The sequence below is a fragment of the Micromys minutus genome (assembly GCF_963924665.1).
Source record: "Micromys minutus genome assembly, chromosome: 30".
NCBI lineage: Eukaryota > Metazoa > Chordata > Mammalia > Rodentia > Muridae > Micromys > Micromys minutus.
This window is the reverse complement of record NC_137965.1, coordinates 7,887,138-7,901,712: the sequence shown is the minus strand read 5'-3', so window position 1 is coordinate 7,901,712 and position 14,575 is coordinate 7,887,138. Positions and strand designations below refer to the sequence as shown.

General features: G+C 45.6%; 1 protein-coding gene across 2 annotated transcripts in view; it reads right to left on the bottom strand.

Annotated features, from left to right (window-relative positions):
- The window catches only part of UTRN (utrophin), a gene marked incomplete at its 3' end in the record, with an annotated part of 456,405 nt that overhangs the window by 405,764 nt on the left and 36,066 nt on the right, over positions 1-14,575 (bottom strand). The window contains exon 1 of one of the 2 annotated variants that reach the window (XM_080941518.1): positions 2,382-2,494. The exons of the other annotated variant lie outside the window; for it this stretch is intronic. Coding sequence (XP_080797644.1) covers positions 2,382-2,451 — 70 coding nt within the window. The 5' untranslated portion in view covers positions 2,452-2,494. Of the gene's footprint in view, positions 1-2,381; positions 2,495-14,575 lie in introns of those variants that run through there. 2 annotated transcript variants of the gene reach the window in all.

The following is a 14,575-nucleotide window of genomic DNA, read 5'->3' as shown; positions in this document are numbered from 1 at the left end:
CTCTCTCTCTCTCTCTCACACACACACACACACACACCCCACACACACATACATACACACAGAAGTACATAAAGGCGTATTTTAAAGGACTTGAATCTAGTAGGAGTTGGGAAAGAGGGGTGAATCTGGGAGGGGTCAGGATGAGGAATAAGATCAAAAGAGATTGAATGAAATTCTCAAACAATGAATAAAAAATACTTTAAATTTCTGGGTTGTCTTTTGTTTGTTTTTCCACTCTTCCAAAAAGGGAACAAAAATTGGGAACCAGAGCCCAAGGTCCAGAGACTCGACTGGGAACAGAGCCTCCCCAGGGAGAGCTAGTTTGCCAACCCTCGGGCTAACGTGCAGGGCAAGTGTCATCAGGAAAAAGCCAAGTGACAAGTCACAGTCATTAAGCCATCTTCTAGGTCCCCCTTTCTTTCCCTTTGCCTTTGGAGAGAACAAGTCCCACAGTAGAATATACAAAATAACTTTTGTGATATATGTTCCGTGATCAGAAAAAAAAAGAAAGTCTCAGCTGCGCGTGACATGAGCCAAGGAAAATAAGAGACAACAAGAGTGCAGAGGAGCGCTGTTGGGTGAGATCTAAAAGCTGTCAAGAGAAGCTGTTGTGGAAGTGTGGGTCTGAGGTCTTCAGGATGTGAGGGGGCGGTGGAAAGGTCACAGAGGGAGGCCAGCCTAAGAGCTAGGTGAACTCTGCCTGGGCTATACAGAAAGTCCTGGTCTCAGAAAACAAGCAGAGAAATAACGACGACAACAAAGCCTGCCAGAATGAGTGGAGGAAGATGATGGGGCCCTCACCCTCACAGGCTTGTCCCTGGGATAAAGGGACGCTTATCACCATGAGAACATCACTAATGGTCATGCAATTTAAAGGGTTAAGTGGGTTGGATTATGACGATATTAATTATATGAGTACAGTCTTTAGAGCATAGACAAGAATAATTCAGAGAACTAAATAACAGGTGGGAAGCAACTATAAAATATTATATAGCACGGCTGTGTGTAGAGAATCTTACCACGTCGTTTCGTTTCTGAAACTGTTAATTTCCCTTTTGTTTATAACAATTGCTCCAAAGACTAGTTCTCTGTTCCCATTTTTTATTTATTTATTATTATTTTTTTAATACTTAACTTTTTCAAATAGTCCCCCACTGAGGTCAAACCCAAAGGTTCCCACTTGAGGTCACACCCAAAGGTCCCAAATAAGATCCTTAGAGGAAAATCCTTGGTGCCTCAGATTTCAAGGACTAAAGAGAAGCAACGGTCCACCCTCTACAAGTGCTCCTGCTTCTTCGATGGCACCTCCTCCATCCCCAGGGTCTGTCATCCTAAGGACATGCACTCACTCTCCAAAGCACTGAGAACAAGACCTAGAAGGCTGAGAAGCCCGAAGTAAACAACACAGTTACTGTGGCAGGTGCCCTGGAGCAAACCAGCAGGCAGAGGGTTCCAGTGCAGAATCCACTCTGGAAGGAAGTCAGGACAGAGATGCCCAATCCCAGAAGGAGTCAGCCGAGGGCTAAGGACCAGCACACAGCGGGCAGGAGAGAGAGACCATAGAGGGCACTAACCACGGAGCCAAAGACCCACCCGTGTGGCTGGATGGAGCCAATGGGCAGAGAGAGCAGGCACATTACACACAGAAACCATCACTTCGCCCGTGATTCACGCTTCCCTGAAGATGTGTCCTCGTCCGTATGTTCCTGTAGGCCTGGTACTCTTCTAGACTTCTCTCTGACCTCTCAAAATCCCACCAGGAAACATTCTCTCCCTGATCTTCCCTGAGTACACCTCGAGAATCTGCCCCTTACCACCACACGGGGAGGCAGTTCAAAGCCTGTAAGCAGGGAACCCCACGGTGTTTTTGTTTTCATGGAGCCCATGAAACAGGAGCGGGTACTCACTCAAGATGCCCTTGTTGGAGACATAGTGCCACTGTTAATCCCCTTTGCCCACTTGTGATTTGGGGGTTGGGAGGAGCTAGCGAGATTCTTACCCAAACATGATTCTCACAGAACACACGCTTCTGGACAAAGATTTCTGTCTGGAGAAGCCGCTGAGCCTAATCCATCCACACATTCAACAGACAGACAGGCACTAAGGGGCAGACCAGAAGGACAAGAAGCCTGGTCAATGCAGTGAACGCTGATTCCAAGATACCTTTAATAACTGGCAATGTCAAAGCCTTCCTTTAAAACTGACACGTTTCTAATAACACTACGGGAACTTTGTTGAAAACACTGTGCAGTCACCCAGAAATCAAAACCAGTTCGAAATCTGTCATACCGATGTTCTGTCCAACTGAACTGTGTCTCCGTTTACTCTCTATGAACAAAAATAACCAAGTAACCACAGCACTCTGGGCGAGCCTCCTTTACCTGCCTGTGACTCTCTGCTGGCTCCTTCTGTGGCCATGGGCGTCTCTTCCATTTCTCCCTGGCTCAGCATGCCCTCCAAATGTGGTTTCAAGTCCCAAGCCAGCAGCACATATTCTGCGGAGTCACAAAGATATGTGTCCCCTCGCCTGGAGGGAGGCCTTGCTTTGATGCAGTCCAATTGGAAAACAGGGCCTAAGTATATGGGAGTGAAGAGAGATGAGTCCCTCCCCCACTGCCCAGACCAGATTGGTTACATTCTTGCCTCTGAGCAGAGCCCAATCCTGGTGTGTACCTCAGAACCTCTGCCAGGCATTGCAAGCACTGAGCCTGTCGCCTTAAAAACCCAGACTTGTGACAGCCCTTATCTGCCTAGGCCAGCAAAGCATGCATTTCTAACAATCACCACAGTGCTAATGGTTCAGCAAACAGAAAGGCCAGCATTTCCCACTCACCTCTGTCCCCTCCCACCGCCTTAGGTTTCCCTATACATTCAAGCCAAAGGCAAGACTGACTGGACAAAAACATCAAGGAACTTCAGAGCAGCAAATACTTTTCTCCCAGTTTCTGACTCTTGCAAGAGAGCTTCTTACAAATGTTGCAATCCAGTCTCTCTTGGTTTTGCAATTAGAATTTTTTTTAGCCCCTGGTAATCCATATGAACCCCTAAAGCTTTTAGGGAATTCAGCTACTAAAAATACTAAATAATACATGTTCTCCGACTGAAAAGTGAAAGTTCCGTCAGGATGAGGAATTCTACTGTATGAAATACTAAGTGCAGTTTGGCCAATTCGAGCACACAGTTCTGAGCATGCTCCATCTACAATTGCTGGCTTTGTGCTGGCCCTGCACAAACATGGCAACCCTGAAGGACAGGATCTGATAATTCCTTTAAGGAAGTCTTTCCTTCCACAGCCTCTCTCTACCGCCTCATGATCCACCCTCGGTGCACTACAGACTATTTATCAACTGGATAACTAAGCAATTATCTGTATATTGTGATATCAGGTTTTTTTTTTTTTTTTAAATCCCCTGACTGGGCACATTCATGAGTCCAGACACCGTGATGGTTGAAATCTGTCGCTCATGCCTGGTACAGAGTGTACAGTAGGGAACCGTCACAGAACAGTCCATTCTGTGTAAAATAGTCTTACCTCCGTCATAAAGGTTTTCTGTAACATCCTGCAACCATTGCCGGGCTCTGAGCAAGCCGGCGTGCACTCGGCATTCATCATCTGGGTTATCACATGGCGGGAGTCCATGAGCTCAGCCGGGCAAAAGAAGGTGACATCCGCACTAACTTCTGACAGGAATTTGTATCCCCCCTCATTGTGATTCGAGATCATTAAAAAACACACCACACTCTTTGCAGGTATCACCAACAAAAAACATACACAGGGCTGGGAGGTAGCTCAGTAAGCAAGGCGCTTGTCATCGAGGTCGATGACCTCAGTTAAATCCTTAGAAACCACATAAGGGAAAGAGAAAGCCAACTCCTGCAAGTTACCCTTTCTGTCTCTCTGTCTTCTCTGTCTTCTCTGTCTCTCTCTGTCTCTCTGTCTCTCTCTCTCTCTCTCTCTCTCTCTCTCTCTCTCTCACACACACACACACACACACACACACAACTCCACCTTTTCACATTACCTTACAGATAGATGGAGCGTTTTAGAAAATACCATTTGTTTCAGGAGAGCAGAACAGTAAGAGCCATTAGAGTGTGCTCCTGAATGTCTTTTTTTTCTTTTTAAAGTATTTTTGTAAATGTCTGTCGATATAATTGGCTTCTTTTATTTTGTGCATTTAAACTCATTTATCTGGCTTTACCCAACTGCTCAAATGGCCGAAAGACAAAGAAAGGGATTAGGGGAAAGACAAAGTAAAGCCTATACCCAAACCATGATCAAGAAGGAGACACACCGGATGCACCAAGACATACTTGCATTTTGTTTCCAGTGGGCTGGCCATATTTTCACTCACTCAGAAGCGCAAACAGATTTTCTGAAGAACGACTCACCACTGAGCCACGAAGCCCACGGGTTTGAAGGAGATTTCCAGGCACACACATAATCTCTTCCTCTCATTTGCCCAGGTCTTCTCGGCCCCAGCTATCCAAGTGGAGATTTGCCCATCCTTACTAGGGGTAGTGACTCTGTGGACATCTCTACAAGTCAGCAGCACCTGACCATAGGCTTTAATCAGCCGGTGGTCAGTGCCTAGAGAGCACCAATACCAAAGAGTTTCAACAAGAATGTGGAGACTGGGCCTGGATGGGGTTTGAGAACCATGAGCACCATCCTGGTTTGTAGGCTCACACAGGAGAGGTTCCCAGAACACCCCCAAAATCAAATTCTGCCATGTTTTCTTGGCAACCAATGGATCCTGAATGCATAATCTAGGCTGCTCTAAATGAGTGCTCAGTGGAGCCCTTGGGTAACGGAGTTAACACAGGTTCTAGCCCGTTCCACACAGTACCTCCTGCTCCATCCAATAATGTCCACCATCGCTCAGACTAAAGGAAATGATCCCTACATTTTTTCCCCACCCTTACTCCTCACCCAGTATCCTTGTCTCTGATACTTAAACTCCGAGGCTAAAGTGGTCAGCCTGCTACCACTTCATCCCTAATATTCACAACTCCACCGCAAGCCTCACACTGCAGACGCCCCACACCACAGACGCCCCAGTATGCTCATCTGAGGACATGTAAACTGATGAAGTCTCCCGTTTTCTGGTACAGACCCACCAGAAGGTCTACAGCAGGTGAGATGGGAGGAATTAAAGCAAGGGGTTTTGAGGTCCAGATGAACAGAGACCCAGAAAGAATGGAGAGACTAAAACCCTAATTATTTTAGAACAATTTCATCTTAGAAAGATCATACCTTCCTCCTGAACAGATGTTCCTCAGTGACAAAGTGAAGGGCCTACTACATCCATCCGAGCATCTTTTTTTTTTTTTTTTTAAAGAAAGCATTTCTTTTTTAAGATTTTTATTTTATTTATATGAGTGCACTGTAGCTATCTTCAGACACACCAGAAGAGGGCATCAGATCCCATTACAGATGGTTGTGAGCCACCATGTGGTTGCTGGGATTTGAACTCAGGACCTCTGGAAGAGCAGCCAGTGTTCTTAACCACTGAGCCATCTCTCCAGCCCCCATCTGAGCATCTTATATCTCTAAACCATTACAGAGTTATGTGATGATACAACATAGCAGAGAGAGACTAGAGGGTCCTTCGATCATCTTATATCTCTACATGCTATGGGAGTCTGCGCCAACACATTCACCCATAGTTATATCTGACCTAGGAGAGGCATTGTCAAAGTGGTGCGTAAGCCAGAAAATACTGGAAAGAGACCATCTCAGAACTCCCAGGTCCTACAGTTGTGTGGCATTACTAGGAAACTAGATTTCACAAGCGAGAAATGTGACAGAAAACATTCTACCATTTCTAGCAATACAAAAAGCAGTATGTGAGGACCACATAAAAAGAGAAACTTCCCTCAAGAGCCCACATGCACAGCGTGACTGGGAACAGGATTTCTAAAGCCGTGGAGTCTATTGGGCCTCGTAGAAGGCTTAACAAATGTTATGGCAATCACAGTAATATATTGTTATTAGTAAAAGACACTATAGGAAAAAAATTAAGGGGACCATATTGTTCACAGAGCTGTACGTGACTGGCAAAAAGGCGGACTTGTATTGTATTTCCTATACTCCCAATACAACTTCTCACTAAACTACTTCTAAAGTAGACCTCTTGCTAGGTGTTTCTCAACTATAATATAAACATAAACACATGTGGTATGTTTTTAAATTGTGTGTGTGTGATATGCACAGTGCACACACATGAATGTGTTAAGGGTACAAATGCACACACACACACACACACACACACACACACACACACTCACACAAACACACACTCGAGTGTGCAGAGGCCAGAGCAGGATATCACTGTTGGCCTCTATTACTCTCTTTGCCTTGTTCTCTTGGGATAGGGTTTCTAAATGTTTGGCTAAGCTAGCTTGCCAGTGAGCTCTCAGGATCTGCTCACCTCCATTTGTCACAGGGCAAGAGCAGCCAGCCATGCCTGGCTTTTCACATGGATACCTGGGATTTGAACTCAGGTGTTCACATTTGCAAGGCAAGCACTTGGTTACCCACTGGGCCATCTCTCCAAACCTATTGGCCTAAAACCAAAGCTAGCAGCAAGTTTGCCCTAGCCTTGCTGTTGGGTTGACTTCTTCCCCATTGGCCATCTCTTCTGCTATCAGAGTGTGTGTTTCTAAATATTATCATTAAAGGTTGAATATGGAAATTCCAATTAGAACAAACTATTAAAGTCTCAATCCCATGGATGGTACCGTTAAATAAAATTGTCCCCCAAAGGCCCCAATAATTGAATACTTAGTCCCCAAATGATGGTGATGTTTGAGGTTACTTAAATGGTACAGCCCTGCTAGGAGAAGAGGTCACTAAGGGTGGGTTTTGAGATCCAAAGTCGCACTCACAGGCTGGAAAGATGGCTCAGTGGTTAAGAGAGATTAAAACCTTTTCCTTCCTGGTTCCTAGCACCCATCTTTAGTTTCCTTCTTCAGTTCCCAGCACCCACAGAGTAGCTTTCAGCCTTTATAACTCCATTTCTAGAGATTGAAAGTATCTTCTGAACTCCACGGTACTGCATAGGTGTACTGGACATATAGACAAGTACACACACACACACACACAAACACACAAACACACACACACACAAACACACACATACACACAAACACACACATATTCACACACATACACACACATACACACACATATACACACACAAACACACACACATACACATACACACATACACACACACAAACACATATACACACACAAACACACACGCATACACACACATATACACAAACACACACATACACACACATACACACACACACACACACAGAAAATGAGATGGAAAACAATTCAGAAAGAACCTTTAGTGTCAACCTGAGGCCTTCACAGGAAAGTGCACATACTGTCCATGAAGACATGTACACACATGCTCACTCACGCACATGCATGTACAAAGTAGACAAAAATGAGTAAGAAATAAAGGACTCCAAGTTTTGCATTCTTCAGTTTACACTTTGGAAGACTCTAAAACAGTCTTGTGTCTGCAAGCCTAGACTTGAGCTGTATTTGATGACAGTGGCCAGGAAAGGAATGGCTCTCATGACCTCAGAGGCCCAAGGACGAACCTTCCCTCTTTTTGTTTTTGTCTGTTTGGATTTTTTGTTTATTTAATGTTGTGTGGTTGTTGGTTTTTGTTTGTCTCTTGGTTTGGCACATGGCTCCACTCTGTAGCACAGATTGGCCTCAATCTTACTGGTAATCCTCCTGCCTCTGCATCCTAGGTAGGATGTTAGTTACACCACACTAGACAATACTGTGGAGAATATCAGCTCTTAACAGTTGTTTTCTTCACGATCACAGTCAATTGGAAACTTGACTGCAATGTTTACAAAATGATTCCGCCGAGAGAGAAATCCCAGTTACAACGTGAAATGTTTTCAAACGCGAGGCTCTACTTTAGTCACTGTTCTTCAATACGGCCAAATTACAGCTGTTATTAAATCGTATTAAAATTTGACCAAAATGTTAGTACAATTAATCCCTGGAAATGTAAGCCAAAAAACTCAAAGTTCATCTGCACTTACTCCATAATCTGTAACTGTATTCAGAATAGTAATAAGAGAAAACAACCAAAGCCAGGCCTATAACCCCAAGGTCTCAGATGTCTGTGATGCCGCTAGCCCAGAGAAGAGTTTATGATTTCTGGGAGCAGCATTTATTTCCTGCCTTATACATAGATGTTTCTGAGAGGCACACTTTAAAGACAAAAACTGTCTCTTCAAGGCCAACTTCTGGACCAGAACAAACTTTGAAGCTGGAATACTAGCATTCCACCACAAACCCTGTGATACTGTGGCTATTGGAGGGTGGAAACTTCTCAAGATGCTTTTTCTGGCTGTCACAAAATAGCGACAATAATTTAAAGGAAGGAAGATTTATCTGGGCCCCTCGTTTTGGAGGTTTCCCTTATTATATAGAGTATATACTGGATCCTATACTTTAGGGCGTATGAATGGTGAGGCAGGGTACCAAAACTGCTCAATTCATGGAGGCCAGGAAGCAAAAACCAGCAAGGAAGGAATCCCAGCATCACCTTCAAAGAGTCTCCCTGTCTCCCTGACCTAACAACTTCCTTCCTCTAGGGCTTACCCCTAAAATCACCCACCACTTTCTAACAGTGCCACAGGCAGACAATGTGCCTTTTGGCGTAAAGCCCTTTGAGGGGCTTGCAGAGCCGAAACATAACTATGGTGAAACTGGAACACTGAAGCATGTACAAGCATGTTTCACATGGTGAGCCAGGGGGCAGCGAAAATGACCAGCCGCTTCCAGGCAGCCGAGCCCTTCCAGCCTTCCCCGGGACCGGCTCCATTAGTGTCAAAGGCACTCCTCTATACAAAAGAAGTCCAGTAAGTAAGGCATCAATGAAACTGAAGGTGTTGGCAAAGTACTTAATAGACGCAGGAACACCAGGTCAGGTAAACAGTCCCAGCAGTCAATGATGCACATGCTAACAGCATCCCCTGCTACCTGCTTCTGCCGTGGTTAAGACTGGCAGGGCTTGTGGTAAGGACAGGCGGACAGACAGAGGTGGTGACATGCTGCTCGGGTGGTAAGGACAGGCGGACAGACAGAGGTGGTGTCATGCTGCTCGGGTGGTAAGGACAGGCGGACAGACAGAGGTGGTGTCATGCTGCTCGGGTGGTAAGCACTAACCACACAGGCCTGACAGCCTAAGCCTGATCACCAAATCATGTGTGAGAAAGCCAAATGCAGGGCACACATCTGTAATCTCAGCACTCCGACAACTGAGACGGGACCATAAAGCAGAGGCAGGGGCTTAGACGTCATCCATCTTGGGTTTCTGAGACAGGACCTGCTTTTGGGTCTTAGGGGCCCAACTATCAGTCTAAGGATGCTAAATTACCAAAACGCTTCAAGGATCCACCTGTCTCTCTCTCTCGGAGTTAGGATTACAAGTGTGCTCACCACACTGGCTTTTTCTGTGGGCGTTGGGAACCAAACTCATAATCTTATATTTTAATAGTTTAATAAACTGGAAAAAAAAAGCTTGAGATGGTTATATACAATATATCTAACAAATCTCAATGACAGCAACCTCCCATGAGGTCAGATCAGTGGCCAGCTATTTTCAGTGTGTATTACAACGTTGTGTGTGTGTGTATGTGTGTGTGCGTGTGTGTTGGGGAGGCTGAGGTGCATAGCCAACTACAGTGGCGTAGAGGCAGGGAGAACCAAGTAACTACAAAGCCAATCTGGTGTACACTATGAGTTCCAGCTACCTCAGGAAATTCAGTCTCAAAAATAAACACATGTATTTGTGTGTGTGTGTGTGTGTGTCTTTATCTGTGTGTAACAGACATATAAGTTTTATATGTGATATGTGTGTGTGTCTCTTTCTTTCTGTATGTGTGTAACAGACATATCAGTTTTATATGTGATATATGTGCGTGTGTTTTGATATCCTTTTGACCTTAACTTAGTGACGAGATACTTATTTCTTTCCTCTGTATTTTTGTTGCCTTTCCCCTGTTTTCAAAATCATCTCTGTAAGAATTTAGAATGTGAGTGGTGACAAAACCCAAAATTTGAGTGATTTTTATAAAGAAAAACAACTGTATCTTCACTACAGAATTAGCGACGGGCATAAATGAGACAAATTATCTGGGAAAGCTCAACTCCTACCTAGCTCCCTACCTCCCTCGACTTTTTTTTTTAGAATACTTTTTCTCCATTTAAAATAAATTTTCCCCACAGGCTAGGCATTTAGCAAGCAACCAAGCAGTTCCTGAGTTCCCAGCTCTTAAGCTGAAAATAAATGGCTGAAGTTTTAAAAGTTAAAATATCTCCAGATACTTCCCACAAGAAGCACTGACACTGGCTAAGACTCCCAGACTCATATATCACGTAAAGTAAAAGATTAACAGATTGTGTTTAATTTTCAATGAAAGCAATGTAGATGAAAACAGCACTAACAAAGAAACCCACAGACTAGTGCGCCTACCCCTTCTAGTTGCCTAAACTTTCTTTTAGCATAGGTGCACATCCCAACTCAGAGTTCACTGTGATTCAACTATATGAGGTCAGTAAGAGCCACCCACCAAGTATCATGTATATCTAAAGAGGGATCAATAATCTCCTTCTTCTCCTCTTCCTTCTCCTCCTCCTCCTCCTCTTCCTGCTGCTGCTGCTCCTCTTCCTCTTTCTCTTCCTCCTTTTCCTTCTCTTCCTCCTCTTCTTCCTCCTCTTCTTTCTCTTCATCCCTCTTGTTCACTTTGTTTCTTTTTAATTAATGCTGAGGGATAGAATCCAAAGCTCTGCTGGATAAAGCTACACTGAGTTACAGTACCAGTCCCACAGTGGAATGCTTTTCCTACTGTGTGTTTGTCTGTGTGTAATTTGCACACGTGTATGTGCCTATACTTGCCCCATATTGTACGTATGCAGAGCCCAAAGAAAGACATCAGAAGTCTTCTCTGCTCCTCTGTACCTTTGGAAGCAGGGTGTCCCACTGAACCTGAGGCTTGCCATTTTAGCTCCCAAGCTCCACCTGTTGGCTACACCTGTTGCCAGTCTCCGATGCTAGGGTTATAGGCACACAAGTTACATAAACTAAGTTATCTTAGTTTAGTTTCTGCTGCTATGATAAACATCATAGCCAGAAGCATGTGGGGAGGGAAGGGTTTACTCCACCTTAGCTCCATCACCCAGAGAAGGCGAAGCAGGAGCCTGGGCAGAAACCATAGAGGAATCCTGCTTAAAGGCTTGCTTCCTCTGGCTTGGTCAATTGGCTTTATTGCACAGCCTAAACCCACCCACCAAGAGATGGCAATGCACACAGTGGGCTGGGCCCCTACATCAATGAACAATCAAGAAGATGTCTCGCCCCTAAGAACTAGAAAGATGGCTTAGTGGTTCAGAGCGCTTGTTGCTCTTACAGAAGACCGAAGTTGGTTCCCAGCACCCACATGGCAGATCACGACCATCAGTAACTTCAGTTACCAGGGATCCAGAGACCCATCCTGGCCTCTGTATCCATGTGGAGCGCTTACATATGTGCATAGAAAACACTCATACACATGAAACAAAAATAAACCGATCTTTAAAAGGGTCTCTAAAAGAAAGAAAAAAGGAAGGGAGGGAGTTCAAGAGAAAGACAGACAGACAGACAGATGGACCCACACAGACATGCCCACAGATCAATCTGATGGGTGTTATCCTCAATCGATATTCTCTCTTCCAGAGTATGTCAAGTTAACAACCAGATCTCGCTCAGCTTTTACGTGGGTACTGGGGATCCGAACCCAGGTACTCTGGCTTTTCTGAGGAGCACTCACCCAGTGAGCCTTCTCCCCAGTCCTTTCCCTCCTCCCTCCCCCACCCATCCCTGCACAGACTTGGGAGAAAAAAGTGAAGAAAGATCTACCTGGGGAACACGTATCCTGAAACACTTTAGCTACTTCCTCCATTGCAGAGGACGAAGTGCACAGGACCTGACTAGGCCAGCAGTGGGGACAGTCTGAAATGATCCTGAGCTCACAGGGCCACAGTGTTCTCACCTGTCAAGTGGCAATATGACAGCTGTTCCTAAGACCGTGGGCGATCCCGAGGGCTCTGGCATCCACAAGTGCTTTCTTTCCAGGCAGGTCACTGCTGGTGCCTCACTGTCTGAACTCAATCTTGGCAGGCTGGCCCCTGCTGGGCTGCTTTCTCCAATGGCAGGGAAGGCTGAGCCCCCGCTGGCAGAATGGTATGAGGGAGGACAGGAGAATGCCCACGGTGCTGTCTCTCCTGCAAGGCTACCTTGTCCAAATGTCTACTGAAAGGCAATGGCTTGACCTGATATTCCCTAAACAAAGAACTGCCAAGCGGGTGAGCAGACCAAGGGACATCACCTTGTGAGAACAGGAATTCAAGGTTAGAATTCACCAGCCCCAGACGGTGCCACAACATAGTCAAGCCCAAGTCCTCTCTTCTACCCACACTCAGCCCCAAAACCCAAGTCCCTGCTTGGCCACATTCTCACCATAGCTGCCCACACTGCTGTGGAGTCTGCCACAGCGCAGACCTAGGCCTCAAGGCATGGCCACAAGGAGCAGCCACAGGGCAAAAAAAAAAAAAAAAAAGAGGAAGATGGACAGACAGGCCAGGGCCTGCTTCTCATCCTGTTTTTCCTCTGGAAACAAGATCACAGCGCACGTTAACCATCAAAGGTTCTTTCTACATGTACCTCAGTGTGAAGCTGCCTTTCCATAAAGCAGGCTTACTTTCCAAAGTTTTCAACAAGCAAATTAGCAAGGTTTGATCACAAAGGAAAATGCAGAAAGCTGGCTCGATGTTAGGGACTTGCCTGGTATGTGGGAAACCCTGGGTTTGAGCCCCACCAGTACCACCAAAAGACTAAGGAATGTCAATATAAACATATTTGATTTCACAAAGCAAGGTAACTTGGACATCATCATTACCCAAGGGAGGCTGGGTAAGCCCTTATCTGGTTTGAAGTTTTGTTTTGTTTTAAGGTAAACACAGGTCCAAGAGTTTTAGAAAGGAATTAAGAGTCTATACCCTGGCCCCAAGTTGAAAGAGGTGTCCCCTGGTCAAGAGCAATTCTACTGGCTAGACTTTCATTATCAACATCAAAGGCTTGTCATGAGCACATTATGGCTATTCCTGAACAAAGCAGAGGCTCAAACCTGAAACAGGTTAGAAAAGGTGTCCTGGTCTCCTCCAGTCAGTGACTGGAGGGGTGGACAGGAGGAGCCACCAGGCCGCTCAGAGAGAGAACACGGGAGCAAGGCACACTGCAGGATTTTACTGGCTCCCCCAGAACTGGAGCCATCAGGCCCATTCTCACGCCTGGAGTAGCAGCTTTGCATTTCTAGAGTTTTCTAAGTGAAGCTAGTGTTCGCGCCCATCGCCGGCTCCCTCCAGTCTGGGCAGGCTGCCACTGAATCCCAAGGGCCACTCAAGGATTTCGGTGTTTTTGTTTTAATCTGTTAAGAACCCTAAGCTAAGTAGGTGACTATTCACTACCCTCCTTCCCTGTCCTTTCCCTCCCTGCACCTCTACTAAAATGACACCCAGTTTAATTTCAAAGTTGTGCTACTCTGAATGGATAAATAAATAATATGCATACTATAAATAAGTATGAATATTGATGGGATGAAAATATTAGGAAAGTGACTCAATTGAAGAACTAATTTTTCTCTGTAAAACAAGAACCCTTGCCCTAAACTCTACATATTAGAGGTCTTCCTTCTGACCCCTGCTCTTCCCCATCTTGATCCACAGAGATCCCAGAATGTAGCAGACACACCTACCCAGGCCCAACCACACCAACCCTACATCTCCTACAGTATGGCCTTAAATTCTGCAATCTGCTTAAATGAGCCCAGACTGACCAGGGCTGGGCCACACCAATGCTTCTGAGTGGGTCAGAGCTGATTTTTAAGTGTTGTTTTGTTCCTCTGTTTTTAGACAGGCCCCACTAGGTAGGCCTGGCCTGAAACTCACTGGGATCTACCTGCATCTGCCTCCCGGATGCTGGAATTAAAGGTGGTGCCACCACACCAGCCTTACAGGCAGTTTAGGGACAGAGAACATGGAAGTTGAAGCAGGTGAACACGGATGGGTGTGAAGCCTCTCTCAGGAAAGAACTGAGCCACCAGGAGACGGGAAATCCCAAAGCCTAGGAACCGACCGCAGGGCCCAGCTCTCCTGGTACCATGCTCGGGCACAGGACTCAGATGAACTGGAGTTTAATCAAGGCTGGCTCGCTAACTTGCAAGTATATTCGCTATTCCCCATGCTTTTTTCTTAACATCACAAATCCTTTCTCTTGCAACCCCGGTTATAATTGAGCATCACGTGACTGTCTTGCCACCAAGCACATTCCTCAGCGTCCCTTACAGGTAAACGAAGCCATGTGAGTCAGCTACAGCCGCAGCATCTGCCTCTCCTGCTGTCCTTTGAAAGGGGACATGAGGGCTGGTCTTTCTTTTTAAATTTCCCTTCTTCCAGTCTCGTGGACTGTACAACTTGGAGAGAGTCGAA